At 58.1% G+C, this 14,297-nt stretch overlaps 1 protein-coding gene across 11 annotated transcripts in view; it reads right to left on the bottom strand.

Moving 5' to 3' along the window:
* Positions 1–597: 597 nt before the first annotated feature.
* Positions 598–14,297, bottom strand: part of EPB41L1 (erythrocyte membrane protein band 4.1 like 1) — a 41,721-nt gene continuing 28,021 nt past the window's right edge. For 3 of the 11 annotated variants that reach the window (XM_017746942.1, XM_017746945.1, XM_017746943.1), the window contains 10 exons: positions 9,572–12,166; positions 8,929–9,036; positions 7,343–7,741; positions 5,880–5,972; positions 5,387–5,467; positions 5,138–5,200; positions 4,124–4,216; positions 3,220–3,300; positions 2,230–2,346; positions 598–1,136 (listed from right to left, as the gene is read on the bottom strand). In XM_017746942.1, coding sequence (XP_017602431.1) covers positions 1,128–1,136; positions 2,230–2,346; positions 3,220–3,300; positions 4,124–4,216; positions 5,138–5,200; positions 5,387–5,467; positions 5,880–5,972; positions 7,343–7,741; positions 8,929–9,036; positions 9,572–12,166 — 3,639 coding nt within the window. In that variant the 3' untranslated portion in view covers positions 598–1,127. The remainder of the gene's footprint in view (positions 1,137–2,229; positions 2,347–3,219; positions 3,301–4,123; positions 4,217–5,137; positions 5,201–5,386; positions 5,468–5,879; positions 5,973–7,342; positions 7,742–8,928; positions 9,037–9,571; positions 12,167–14,297) is intronic. The other 8 variants (XM_017746948.1, XM_017746949.1, XM_017746950.1 and 5 more) reach the window with 5 other exon arrangements.

Raw genomic sequence — 14,297 nt, 5'->3', positions numbered from 1 at the left:
CTGTCAGAGCTGGAGCCTTCCCTGCCCCTCCAGGTGACCGCTGCCCCTCCTCACCACCACACACTGCAGATCAGCCAGCAGGACATTCCTGTCGCCCTCTCCCCTTCCCCCCAACCAGCAGCAGCTGAAACCTTCCCCATTCCCTTCTTGCAGGACTCAGAGTCCCACGTGTGATCTAAGAGTCTCCAAATACACCAACCACAGTCAATCCAAGAGTTAATAATTTAAAAATGTCGGCATCGTCTATACCAGCGCTGTTGAATAATTTCAGCATTGTTCCCTCCCTCCCCCTCCGTTATATAGAATAATATACAGAACTGAAATGCACATCCATATGAAACCCCACAGGCTGCTCGTTAGAGATGAGAAGCCATGTACATATCATTGGCTTTGTTTGAAATGAAACCCATTTCTAAATACCTTCAGAGAACAAGAGGTTGGACAAGTGCACAGAGAAGATAAGGAAGGGAAGGGGAAGAGTTAACAGAACCCCCAAAAAAATGCAAAAAACCAGCATAGAATGAGGAGAAGGGCGAAACGACACTTGTGAATTGGAAAATAACTCTAAGGTCATAACTTGAATGTTTTTCTCTCTTCTTTCCAGAGGTGGGGAATGGTTTTGCTTCTGCTTGTGGTTTTTTACTTCAGTTTGCTTACTTGCTTTGTTGCAAAGCAGTTTTCCTTTTCATTCAGTGTGCAACAAATGAACTCATGATTGTGTGTCCTTTCATGTAACATGCAAGATGGTGGCTAATTGTATTGTTACCGAGATTATTGTTATTATTATGACTTTTTAAATCTGATTTGATCACCAATCCAGGAAATTCTTCAATTTATCTGCAGAGGGTTGGCTTTGTTTGTTGGTGGTGTTGTTTGCTATTCATTTCCAGCATATAGCAGCAGTGCAAGGATGCATTTTGTTTCCTGTTTATATATATATATATATATATGTATGTATGTATATATATATATAATATATTTGCTATTCCTTTTTTAAAAATTTTTGTCTCTCGCCATGAACATTGCAGCCACGATGTCTATGTCTTGCTGACAAATCCAGCATGAAGGCTTCTTCTCCCCTGTTCTCCAGGTTGGAATACAGATGTTGGCTTCCAGGAACATGTTGGTCAAGATTCCTGTGCAAGGCAGATGGGAAGGACCAAGTCACCGAGTGCCAATCCGTGGAGGCTCCTCTTTGGATGAGGGCACTGGATAGAGACTTTGCAAACACTTGGGGCCACAGTTTGCACTTAATTAGCAGGAGCTCTGGTAATTAGCAGGAATTCAGGCACTGGCTGGTGTTGGTGCATGGGGGATGTAAGGGGGAGTTGCTGCTCCCTCCCTTTAAGCCATTCAACTAAAACTGTGGATCCTATGGGATGCAGGAATGTCTGCACTTGTCTGTGCTGTGGGACAGGACCAGGCAGCTCCACGAGCCTCCCCTGACCCTCCCAGCTGCAGTGCTGGTCGCTTTTCCAGGCTTAAAAGCTGCCAATCAAAACCTTCATACGATAAAGAAATGGAAAATCCCAGTTCCGAGGAGCCTCTCCAGACGCACCTGCAGCCTGGCTGCCGCCAGAGCCCCCAGAACTGTCCCCTGTCCTCTCCACCCCTGTGCCCACTGCTCCCACACAGGGGTCTGGTGGCTGTGCCAACCCAGAGGAGCTGCAGCTCCTGGCTGACAGGCGCAATGGGGTCAAGCAGGGGGTTTAGTGTGGGGCAGGAGTCCCCAAGCCATGGGGAATTGTCTGGGACTGTGACAGCTCTGGGGTGTCTGCAGGGAGGTGCAAACCTTGTGTGCTGCTGCCTGCTCCTGTGTGTGTATAAAACCTCAGCCTGGGGATCCGAGGGGGACTGAAGAAACTGTACGGTTCTTGCACAGAAATTATCATTTGTGCCAGCACTGGTCTGACACTTTGGCTTTGCAGAACCTGTAGCCAAGCTCCTCAGCCCACCCACAAACCTCAGGTGCCCTCATTCCCTCCCCAGCCCAGGGGGACGAGCAGGTCCTTTCCTTTTCACATCAAATGCCTCAGAGCTGAGCAGGACAGCAGGGTGACATGCACAGCATTGCTTTTGGTGGCATGGTGGTGGCTTCCTGACCACAACCCAGTGGCCGTGCTCAGAGCCACCATGCCAACACCTGTGGTGGTGAGACCAGAGACCATGACCTGTTACACCCCCCTTACCCAGCAGGTGTAAATCACACCTGGCAGCTTCTCCACCTACCTGAGGTTTCTTGTCCCTTTCCTCTGGAGAGGGCTCTGTTTCTCTGTACACCACAGCTTTGGTTACCAGCATGTCAGGGTGCTGGAGTTTTGCCTCTTTGATTGCTAAAGCCAATGCCTGGAAAGCAGAAGGGTGAGAGAGAGCATTTATCCTCCCTCTCCTGTAATCCTCCCTGACTGCAGCCAGAAAGCAGCTGAGGAGGATTCCAGGGAGCACAGTGGGATTTCAGGAGGACAGGGATGCTGGGGTTCAGAGCTGAACCCACAGCAGCCTGGCAGAAGAGGCTGGAGCCCAGCATGGGAATCCAGCATGACTGGGAATTCATCCACCATTGGGAGCTCTCATGTGCTGCCTTTCTGTGCAGTTTTTCTGTACAGAGGTGCTACTGAAACCTGGGCAAAGGAAAACACTAGAAAAATCTACAGGAATTATCAAATTCATTATGATAATTCCAAAAATTATTTTAGAGCCTTTTAATTACTTTTATCTCTTTACCTTTTTTTCTTAAGCAACAAATCCCGAACGGTGAGGCCACAGGAAAATGACCTTGTGGCCCTAAAGACTTGTGCCAGTCTTTGTTATTTCATCACAAAAGTGTGTCACTCTTTGTCCTCTGACACCGAGGCAGAGGCAAAACACCACACATGGAGAGAGTCAACCTGCAGTGAGATTGTGCTGGAAGAGAGAGGTGACCTGGGTCACTGGAGTATTTCAACAGAGAAAGGGCACCTAGAAATGTGTTTATGGCTGTAAAAAAGTGATGCCATCCCGGTGTTCTGTACTGGGATGTGACCTTTGCCACGGCTTCATGGTGGGACATGGCCTGAGGGGCACTGCACCCATGGGGACCCACCCTGCTGGACAGGTTTGGGGCCTCAGGGGTCAGTTTTTGGACAAAAGGGGTAAACAGGTTCAGCCAGAGGCAGAAACATGCAGTGCTGCATCCAGAGACAGCCAGAATCAGGCAAAGCCAGGGCATCCTGCTCCTACCTGGTCCTGGTCCACATCTTCATCTCCCGTGATAATGATGCGCTTCTCTATCCGGGTCTCGGAGAACCCCCCTTTCACAGTCTGCATGAGGAGAAGGACAGCTCTCACCCCCTGTCCCAGCAGCCAGCTCCAGGCAGGGGGAACTCTGCCACAGGAGCAGGAACAGCACCAGCATCCCCTCAGCAACTGCCCTGTAGGTCAGCAGAGCTCCCACTGCCCTTGGCTCAGGGAGAGCTGTGAGACACAGCTGCCCACAGGGGGAAGGAGAAGGGCTGGGGGCAGGCACCAAGCACCCTCCTGCTGCTCAGCTCCTCACTGAGCTGCTGCTGTCTCTGTAGATAATCACAGAACCACTGAGGCTGGCAAAGCTCTCTGACATCACCAAGCCCAGCACTGACCACGTCCCCAGGTGCCACAGCTACACATCTTTGAAACCCTTCCAGGGATGGGACTCCACCACTGCCCTGGGCAGCTGTGCCAGTGCCTGACCACCCTTTCTGTGAGGGAATTTTCCCAAATATCCAATCTAAACTTCCCCTGGTGCAACTTGAGGCCATTTCCTCTCATCCTGCCCCTTGTTCCCCGGGAGAAGAGCATATATTTAATCTGGGGATGCAATGGCTGTGGGTGAGACCCTCTGCTGCAGCCTCATCTCCTTCACTTCCCACCCCTGGCCTGCCCCTGGCTGGACGCACATCCTTGGCTGTGCCTGCCTGCTGTGGTCACACGTGGCTGGATGGGCACAGTGCACGGAGCACTCTGTGGGATCTCCATTCCCATGGGACAGCGCACAGCTCCGGGCTTGTTGGAAGGAGAGGGGCCCTCTCTGCTGTACCAAGCACAATATAAATCCACCCATGCCCTAGTTCCAGTGGCTCTCAGGAAGCCCTGGAGCTGCTCTCACCTTGGTAACGTGGGTGGTGGTGGAAGTGGAGAGCGTTTCTGCAGTGGCGCTGAATATGCTGGTGAGCACCTCCTTCCCAGAGCCGCCAGAGATCTGCAGGACACGGAGTGGTGGAGTCAGGGGACATCGTGGGGGAGCCCCCAGCGCCAGCTCCCAAAGAGCCAGGACCTTCCCACTGGGATGCACCCACTCAGCCAAGCACGGGAGGGGAGAGCATGGCAAGGGAAAAAGGCACTGAGTTGTGTTTCCAACTGCACCGAGGGTTTGGGGGGGACAGGGAGAGGTTTCCACAGGTATTCCAGGCCCACAACTGCTGGAAAGGGCCTCTGCAGTAGATAGAGAGTCTCAAGGCAGCTTTTGGCTCTTCCTCACCCTCCCTCAGAGCCACTCTAGACAGAGCTCTCAGGCTGCCTCTGTCTGTGTCCATTCCACTGTGCCTGCCAAGGGCTGGGAAGGCCGGGAAGAAAGGCTGGGAAGGATGCACTGGAGCCCCAGCCCCAGTGCCAGCTCTGCTCTCCCTGCAGCACAAAGGGATGAGCCTGGGGCAGCACCTGGTGTTTGGCCAGGCTGGACTCCATCAAAACAAGGGGATGGAGTAAGAAATCCCTTTCCAGAGGAAGGGCTGTGCTGGGCAGGGTGCTTGGTGACCATGACCTCCACTGGGAGACAGGAGACTCTGTGGGTGGCCTTGGGTGACCCTGCAGGATGCCCAGGGCTGAATGCATCTCAGCCCACTGCACCAGGGACTGGGGTGTTTTTGGGAATTATCCTCCTCAGGCAGGTGCTCAAGGTACAGAGCTGGCATAAGAAAAAGCCCACAGGTCAGGGTCTCCTGACATCTTGCTCCCCAGCCTTGTGAGCATCCTTCTGCCCGTCCCAGCACCAACACATCAGCCAGGTACCAGTGCTGGGGACATGGCACGGGGCCCTGTGGGACCAATCCCACCCAATCCCAGACCCACAGGGCTGCCTTCCCCAGCTTGGCTTGGCTGGTGGCACCACATCCCCCCTCACCGGAGACAGGGAGCGAAGGTCTGTGCTGGGAGTGGCCCCTTTGCCAGCCTTGGTGCCGTGATCCTGAAAGAAGAACAGACAGCCACGTTGGCCCAGGTGCATGGGGCAAACCCAGCAGGTGTCACCCTCCAAAGACACCCCCGGTGGGGCAGGGTCCCCCCAGCACAGCTGGCCCCGGTCACTCCTGCTGGAGCAGAGGGACCGCAGGGGACAGCAGCTCCCCACCCCTGGAGGGCCAGCCCCGCTTACTGAGGTTGCCAGCGGTGTCTCTGTGGTGCCAGCCTGGGCAGTGGTGGTGGTGTCCCTGCTCCCCGGGGTGCCTCCATCCACCTGCCGGGGCAAAGGAAACCAGGTGAGCCTGGAGGTGCCACCAGGGAGTGGGTGACACTTGCAGGAACAGTTTGGCCATATCCCTGCTGCCAGAGGAAGCCAGGGAGGGCCGTGAGGCCACAGACAGCTGTCACCCACTGCAGACGTTCCTGTGTGCGAGCACTGCCTAGTGGCATGGCAGGTGGGGCCAGAGACACTCAGAGAATATCTCTGCGTGGGCTTTAGCTTGTGTTTTGGGGACTTCAGCAAGCCAAGGGTGAGCAGAGGCTCCCAGCCACCCCACAAAGGCCCCACCCTCCCAGCACTGCTGCCAGGGACAGGCTTTGGTGGGCTGAGGCTTTGGGGAGTCTCAGGGCTCAGCCTCTTTGGGGCTCTGGGGAGCAGGGCCATGGGAACGGAGCCACCACGTCACCTGGGCCATGTCTGTGGTGCTGACCCGATGGGGAGCGGAGCCTTCTGCCTCGGGCTTCTTCACCGTCACAGTGTCCGCTTTTGGGGCTGAAGGCTGCAGGAGAAACAGCACAGAGTCAGCAGAGGCAGGCCCTGGGGCACGATGCCAACAGCCCTGAGTGCTCTGCCCATGGCAGGGCGCTGGGAAGAGACGACCTTTAAGGTCCCTTCCAACCCAACCACTCTGATTCTGTGCTCCTTGTGCACCAGCCGTGGCAGAGCATCCCTGCCCCGCTCCTCCGCAGGTGCCACACACAGGGTGTCCTCTGAGTGTCACACCGAGCCCTGCCTGGGCAAACAGCAGGGCTGGGCTGCTGCCCTGGGCAGATGGGCACCACCCATAGTGCCCTGTGACCCACACACCCCAAATCAGGCCTGCTGCTCTGTCCCTGGGATTTTTTGGGTAGATTTATAGACACCATGGATGAGGACAAAATGTTCTTCAAAAGCTAAGTGAGACCCACCAGACCAGCTTCCCCCATGTGCTGCAGCCATTTTATTGTGATCTGCACCAGCTCCTGGTGGCTCTGGATACACCCGGGGTGTCGGAGCCTTGGGGAGTGGACACAGGCTGCCAGCACTGCCCTGCTGCAGGAAACTGGAGCTGCCAAGGGCTCCTGCACAGGGGATGCTTCACCCGTGCTCAGTACTCCCGAGCCAACAGCGCCCTGCCCACACCGGCCCTGGAGCGGATCCCCCACGGCCACAGCACCGGACACTCCACACCAGGGTTTCCAGGCTGGCTCAGAGACAGCTCCCTGTATTTCTGCAGCTCCTTCCTGGCTTCAGGTCTGGACTAACCTCAGCAGGTCTGGACTAACCTCAGCAGCCCTGGCCAGCGCTGGGGACTTACCTGCAGGGCTGGAGGCTGCCCTGGGCTGGCTGGGCTGGAGGTGGCCCTGGCCCAGCACAGAGACAAGGCCACATGGAGCTGGGGCTGGTTCTGCTGTTCCGGCCCCTGCGTGCACTCAGCCCCACACACATGCACATGCAGTTTTGTTAGCCCTGCTGTGATCCCTCCCAGCACAGAGTGACCCTCCGTGAGCGGCTCCACGAGGCCAAGCCCTCCCGGCCCCAGCATGACCAGAGAGGTTAGTGGGCAGCACACGGCTCTGCACTACACAGACTGGTCACTGAATTCATGCAAGACACGAGGACAGCCCCGGTGGTTAGTGCCACGTGCCCTCCCTGCGGTGCGCATGCTGCCACGGGCGGGACAGCCAAACGCAGGGACTGAGAGGTGACAGTGACTTCTCCTGGTTAGCAGATGCACGAAGCACGTGACAGAGCCATGCAACACAGAACACGTGCAGGAGCAGGGGGGCAGCCAGCATGCTCCTCCAAACCCGCCGGGAGTGCCGGGCACAGGGGACACGGAGGCACGATGGCACCGGGCCAGTCCCAGTGAAGGGCGTCCCTGTGTACCTCTGGCTGGGAGACATCTGGGCTGGGCTGGGAGACCTTATCCCTGCCTTTGACATCCACTTCCAGTCCGGGAACTACTTTGTCAGTGTGCTGGAAGGAAACCAGGCCTTCATCCTCTGTTTCGCTCTTGTCCTTGTCCAGCTCAGGCAGGCTCCGGGAGATGTCCTCAAAGGCTGTGCCGTGGAAGTCCCCGATGACGGTGAAGTCCACCTCCGCTTCCAGGCTGGAGGTCGAGCTGACCGTGATGCTGGAGCACTTGCGCTCGATGGCCAGGTGGTTGTCCTTCAGGAACACCGAGTCCTTCTCCTGATCGGGCTCCTCGTCGCCAGTGTCGCTCTCGGGGGCCCTGTGCCGGGGCGGTTTCACCCTCTCCTCGGGGCCCTCCCTCACGCCCGCTCTCTGAAGGAGACACAATCGTGGAGAGACGGGGCCCGTGAGCACCGCGGGGCAGCGCCGGCGGGGACACGGCGGGAAGGAGAAGGAGGAGAAGGAGGAGGAGGAGGAGAAGGAGGAGGAGGAGAAGAAGGAGGAGGAGGAAGAGGAAGGCTGCAGCAAACATCCACAGAGTAGAGTCAAACACAACTCAAGCATGGAGACCGAAACCTTTCTGACAGCAGCGGCTTTGCTGGGGGAGAGAAGGCGACTCAATTGGATTGTGCCGAAAGTTTGGTGGCAACAAATCATCTCAAAAAGGCTCGGTCACACGGAAAAAAAGCTCGGCCAGCTTGGAGGCACTTCAGTGCACTGGTGGAAGCAGATGGATGCAAAACAATGGGTCTGATAGGAGACATTCAGAAAGAGCTCAGACGCAGGGCTATCGGATGTCAGTGACTCAAAAAAAAACAAACAAGGGAAAGAAAGAGAGAAGAGTTTGAAAGGAAAGGGCCCATCAGCCAGGCACGGTGAGGGAGAAGCAAAGGAGGGTGCCAATTCCACTGAGGAGGAGTGAGCCAATTCCACTGAGCATCCTGAGGAGCATCACCCCGGGGGGAGGTGCAGCCCAACAGCTGCCCTGGGGTGAGTCTGCCCCACCGACACCACCTGCCCCTCCAGAGGCCTCAGGTGAGTCTCAGGGTGACCTGGTCAGTGTAATTGACAGCACGGCCAGAGCCAAGGGATGACCTCCCTCCATCCACTCTTCTCCAGACACGGACATACCTCTCAACTCCGCCATCGGAGGGGACGTGTCCCCTTGCCACACTTTGCCATGAAGCCATGGGAAATCTAGACCCAGTTGTCCCTTAGGAACAGCTCAAAGCCCATGATGCCAGAGGAAACCCCACGATGCCAGAGGAAACCCCACCTCCTGGCCTCTGCTCCGAGCGTTTGCAGCCAGAGCCGTCCCCCCACGGCCGGGCTGTGCCGGCACATCCCTCCCTCAGCACGGTGGGAGGTTGAGAGGTATGGGGGAAACACAGGGTGTCCAGCAGCCCCGGAGGAACACGCCTGCAGACACGTGTGGGGGTGTGTGTCTGACCAATACATACAGAGAGCCCTGCAAGGGGAGCGGAGGAGCAGCACAGCCCTGGCCGCGGGGCGAGCGCTCGCACTGCCGGGAGAAGCACTTAGCAAAACAGCACGGAGACCTGCGAGACCACTGGAACAGCAGCCTTTACATTCTCTTCTTTCAGGCTGGATTTTACTGATGGGTCACATAAATCCTTTTCTTCCCCACTTGGTTCCTGAGATTTGCTCTGGATTAGAGAAAAGGGTTAGTCGGAAGGAAATGAACTCTGCAGGAGTGGCTCTAGTGCTCACAAGAGCAAGGGAAGCTGCTCCATCACCCGGCCACCAGCTTGCTGAAGGCAGGGCAGGGTGGGAGCTAAGCAAGAAGGGGCATCAACCAACGTAGAAAATGCAGGGGTGAAGCTGGAAGCGTGGGCACGCTGCTGCCGGGGCTGCGTGCCCGTGACAGTCCCAGCTCCTCCAGCCACCCCCCCAGCGCCCTCTCCTGCTCCCGGCCATGGAGCTCGGGTGCCCCTCCTGGGTTCAGCGAGCGGCATTCTCCAGGGAGGCAAAATGTTGGGGGGGCGCAAAACAAAAGCTGATGAACCGACTGGGCAGCGGCCGCGCATGCAGCCAGTAAAGCCCGACCACACACACAGACAGAGAGGACAGGGATGCAAAGCGCCTGCTGCCAGTCAATGGATGTGTGAGGAGCCACTGGACAGGGGCAGAGCCACAGAACATGCGCACGAACGTCCTGTCCGGACGGTTCAGTGGAGTTACCACGGCCTCGGCCAGGGTGAGCTCGCAGCCGGAGTCGGGCGAGGCCAGGTCAGCACTGTCTTCTTCGTGCTCAGGGTCAGCAGAGACATTTTCCTTCAGGGAGCAAGGCTCGGAGGTGTCTCCTGAAGCAGCCCCTTGCCCGAGGGCCAAGGAGCCCACACTGGACACAGGTCCCACTGCAGGGGGTGAGGCGAGGCCGGTGCTCAAAGGCACGTCCTTTGCCAGATTTGTCTTCCCCGTGGCTGTCACCGGTGTCTCAGCTTCAGGCACACACTCCTGTCCCTCCTGGGCCTCTCTTTGCTCCACTTCACTTTGCTCAAACATCTTGATCTTGGAGGCCACGGAGGTTTCCCTGTAGCTCTCGCTGTCCTGCTGGTTTCCTGGGGCCACGGTGGCACCCCCGTGCTCCTGGGACACAGCTCCTGCCAGCCCAGCCACGCACACTGACACCCCAGGCTCTGCTGGATGTGTCCCAGCATTCGATTGTCCTGCCCCGCCTTCATTCCCCAGGGCAGAGAGCTGGCATGTCTCGCTTCCTTGGCACAATCCTGCTGCAGGGGACTGGAAGTGTGGGGCATCAGCAGCTTCTCTGGGAGGAGACTCATCCTGCGGTGGCTGCCCCAGGGCCAGGTCACTGTCCCTGCTGCTTTCTCCCACTGTCTGGCTCCCACCCTGTGGATCTTGTCCTACATTAAACTCCGAGTCCCGGTGTGGCTCTTGTGCGGTGGGATCTGCAGTGTGGAGAGGCCCTCCAGCCACGGGGCCCTCTTGGGGCACGTCTCTCAGGATGGTCTCAGTCTGGTGTTCTGCTTCTTCTGCCTTGGGGGGCAGCTCAGCCATGCCAAGGCTTTTGTCATGGGACAGTTCTTCCATCCCAGAGCCTTCATCTCTGGTCGGCTTCCCTGACCCTGAGCCCTGGAAGAGCTCTTTGATCACGGGCTTCTCCTCCTGTAGTGGCTCTTCGGTGGCAGGGACATTGCTCTGTGCTGTGACAGGGTCCATGTCCTGGCCCACCTCCCTGCTGGCCGGGTGTCTGACCTGGATCGACTCTGCTGCAGTGCCTGCGTTTTGGGGTGGTTCTCCTGTAACAGGACTTGCCCCCTGGTGGGGTTTCCATGAGGCAAATCCCAGAGTTTGGGATTGTTCTTCAGCTTCAGGATCGGTGCCCCTGGGTAGTGCCACCTCCGTGGAGGAGCTCACACCCTTGGGCATGGCCACCTCTCTGGCAGGGCTGGTGCCCAGGGACAGGTCTGTGCCCTGAGGCTCCGTGCCCGGAGACAGCTCCGCAGGGACAGGGCTGGGTTTCTGGGGAAGGGGTGGAGGGACAGGAGCACTGGGTTTGTCCCCCTCCAACCCCACGGTGTGAGCGTGGCCCTGCCGAGACCCAGCTGGTGAAGGAGGCGACTTGGGCTCTATCTCTTCCATCTGAAGAACCACTCTGGCACTTTCCTCCCTGTCACTGTCTGCTCCAACCCTTCCCGAGAGCCCCTCCAGTGCTGGGCAGATGTCTGCGGACCGTGCTGGGCTCCCTCTGTGCTCCCCAGCCCTGGGGCCATCCCCTGCCAGCCCACACGGCTTCAAGCCTCCCACTGGGCTCTGCAGCTCCGTCTCCTCTGGTCCCACCTCCCGGGAACACGGTAGGGCTTCACTTCCCGTGGGTGCTCCCCCAGGCAGCACAGCAGCAGGTGCCTTCTCTGGCTGCAGGGACAGCTCTTCCCACCCTGAGAGGGGACGTCCCCCCAGGCTGGTCCCATCACAGCCCATCCCGGGCGGCTCTGGTGCTCCGGTGGGTTTTCCAGACACTGTCCTGTGTTGGTGACTTGCTGAGGAGAGGGGTTGGAACCCTTCTGCAGGTGCCATGTGCCCGGATCCCTCCCCAGATGTGTTTACTGGGGCTTCTGGTCTCTCCTCCAAGCCAAGCCACCCAGCAGTGCCCAAGACCAGGTGTGTTTTACTGTCCTTCTCCTCCCCCTCTGGATCTCCTAAGTAGATGATCCTCTGGGTTGCAGAAGTCTCTGAGCTGTCGTCGCCAGCCTTCACTTTAATTTTCAGGAGCTCTGGGGCCATGGGTGGTACTTTGGCCTCCTGCTTCCTGAAGGCTGCAGAAGCACGTTCTTTGGAGAGCACCTCACCTTCTCCCTGGCGAAGCTCTGGCTCCAAAATCTTGGTCCTTTGCCTCTCTTCAGGCTGCTGACAGGGCTTGGGCAGCCCTGGCTCCCTGGTGGCTGTGCCTTTGCCCGGCTCCTGGGGCTCCCCCTCCGCGCTCTCAGCGAGCGGATGTGCCGCCCCCGGGCTGGGCTCCCCCCTGCTTTCCTTCTCATAGAGCTCATCCTCCCACACGGACTCAAAATCCTCGGGACTAGCAATCATTTTGGCTCTCTTCCTCGTATCCGAGGCTGCAGCTGCTGGCTCTTCTTGGCCTGCCACGTCCTTGGCTTTCCCTGCCGTCACCTCCACTTTCGTCAGGCTCCCACTTGTGCTCCCCTCCGAGGTCCCTGCATGTGCTTCTTCCGTCTTGGCTCTCAGAGTTTTCCTCAGAGCTACAGCTTCCAGCCTAGGGGCTTCTCTCTCTATAAATACCCAGTGCTCCGAGCCCTGTATTGCAATTGGAGCAAGAAGAGTTAAACGCATCAGACACCCCGACCCCGACTGCTGCTGGCACGAGTGGCACAGCTGGTCTGCCTGGCACAGGGCTGGCTACGTCATCGTCATCATTATCATCATCATCATTGTCATTGTTATTATTATTATTATTATTATTGTTATTATCAAAGCCAGAGTTGAGGCTCTGTACAAAGAGCCTGGAACTCATTGATAGAGAGAGGGACTGCAAGTAAGGGGCTGATACCACACTGGGGACTGAGCCAGTGTGGCCTCTCTGAGGACAGTGCTTTGCTCTGGCTAGCGGCTCTCGGACACACCTGCGGTACCTGGGGCTGGGTTGGTGGCACAGAGTGGGAGTGAAGCTCCCAGCAGACACAGTGACAGCCACTGGGGTCTCTGCAGAGGCAGGGGCACACAGCTGGCTGCCCCCTTGTTTTCAGCTGCCTCTGGCAATTCTCAGGGCTGAGATTTCATTGGAAGCAAGGCCCTGGGTTTTGGGTAGCTTCACTCTCAGCTTCATCCATGTGCCCTAAGAATGGGTCAGGCTGCCACGAGCATGAGCAGGGAAAGAATCCACCTGAAGCCATCAGCAAGGCCCTGTCCCTTTCCTACCACATGCTGCAGCTCAGATTCCCCCAAAGGCCATCCCTCCTTTCCAGCTCATCAGGGACATCTCCTCAGAACCCAGCCATGCTGAAAACAAGTGTTGAGAAACTGTCACCTGGGAAAGGTTCCCTGTGAAGTGTAAAAGACCACGGGCTCAGCAGCAGGACCAAGCAAAGGCCACGGAGCATCCTGCAGCACGGACACAGCGAATGTCACCGTGCTGCTGGCAGGGGACACCAGGTCACTGCTGCCAGGGACACCTTGTACATCCACGTGCTCATCCTGTACGTCAGCTAAAGGCCTCAGGAGTGCCAAGGACAAAGCACTGCTAAAATCCAGCTGCTTTTGGAACAGCAGGTAGGAAATAACTCATGGGAAAAGAGTGGCAGGAGAACATCTGCACAGTGAGGCAGCTCAGCCACCCCTGGCAGCATGTGGAGAGCAGTGCTGGGGTTCCCCGTGGGACTGGCACTGCCCCTGGCACAGCCTGCCTGGCACAGCCTGCGGCAGGGGCGAGGACGGCCCTCGGGGGCACCAGGATGCACTGCAGGCCCGGGCAGGGGGCTGCCGGTCCGCTCCCAGCTCCACCCAGGACCAGTGATCCATGGAAACGTGAGCCTCGCCCCATGCCGGGGGCCGGGGGGAATGTTTAGAGCAGTTGCACCCAAAATGCACACCTAGTGTTTGATACTGGAGAAGGGGACATGGGGGGCAGAGGGGAGCAGAGCCAGAGGGAGGGAAGGGAAGATAATATTAGAGGAGAGAAAGAAAGGAGGAAAGCCAGTTACTAGTGGAAGAGCTCCCGCAAGGAAATCAGAAATCAGTGCAAGCCCCCAGCAGAAAAATGCCATTCCCAGCTGCTGCCTTCTCTGCCAGGTGCCAGAGGAAGCAGAGCTCCGTTGGCAGCTGCCCCAGGCTCTTCCAAGATTCCCTCTGCCCCCCAAAATCCCCGGGAGCCTGCAGGGAAGCACCCGGGGGCTGCGCTGGGGCACAGCCCCCAAGAGAACACCCACCCCTGAGGGCAGGGAGGTGCCAGCTCCTCGCAGTGCCAGGACATCCCCGGGGATGGGCAGCAAGGGCACCCTCCTCCTCTGGTGCCAGAGGGATCCTTGGCAGGGACTCTGCCCTGGCCAGGCAGCCCCGCTGAGCAGCCTGCAGGGTGTGCAGGAGACCTGACCCCAGCCCGAGCCTCTCCCACAGCCCCTTACCCTGCCCCAGCTGCTCCCCAGCTCCCTTCCTCCACACCTGCCTCCAGCGCAGCTTCTGTTCCTTCCCAGCCCACGGACATGGGAGCAGAGCCCGTCAGTGCCTGCCAGGGGCACGGGGCTGCGCCGTGGTCGTTCCCGGCTGGGTTTGACCCGTGCCAGCAGCACCACTGGCTGGGAGGCTCCGTGGGCTGGTGTCTGGCATTCCCTCAGCACTGCCTCCTTCTGCTCAGCAGCCAGGCTCAGCCACCACACCCTCACTTTCCTGAGGGTGCAGCAGCTTCTCTCCTGCTCCTGCTCCTGCTCCCGCT

This window comes from Corvus brachyrhynchos, unplaced genomic scaffold (genome assembly GCF_000691975.1).
Source record: "Corvus brachyrhynchos isolate BGI_N302 unplaced genomic scaffold, ASM69197v1 scaffold661, whole genome shotgun sequence".
Classification (NCBI taxonomy): Eukaryota; Metazoa; Chordata; class Aves; order Passeriformes; family Corvidae; genus Corvus; species Corvus brachyrhynchos.
This window is presented reverse-complemented; position numbering and strand designations above follow the sequence as displayed.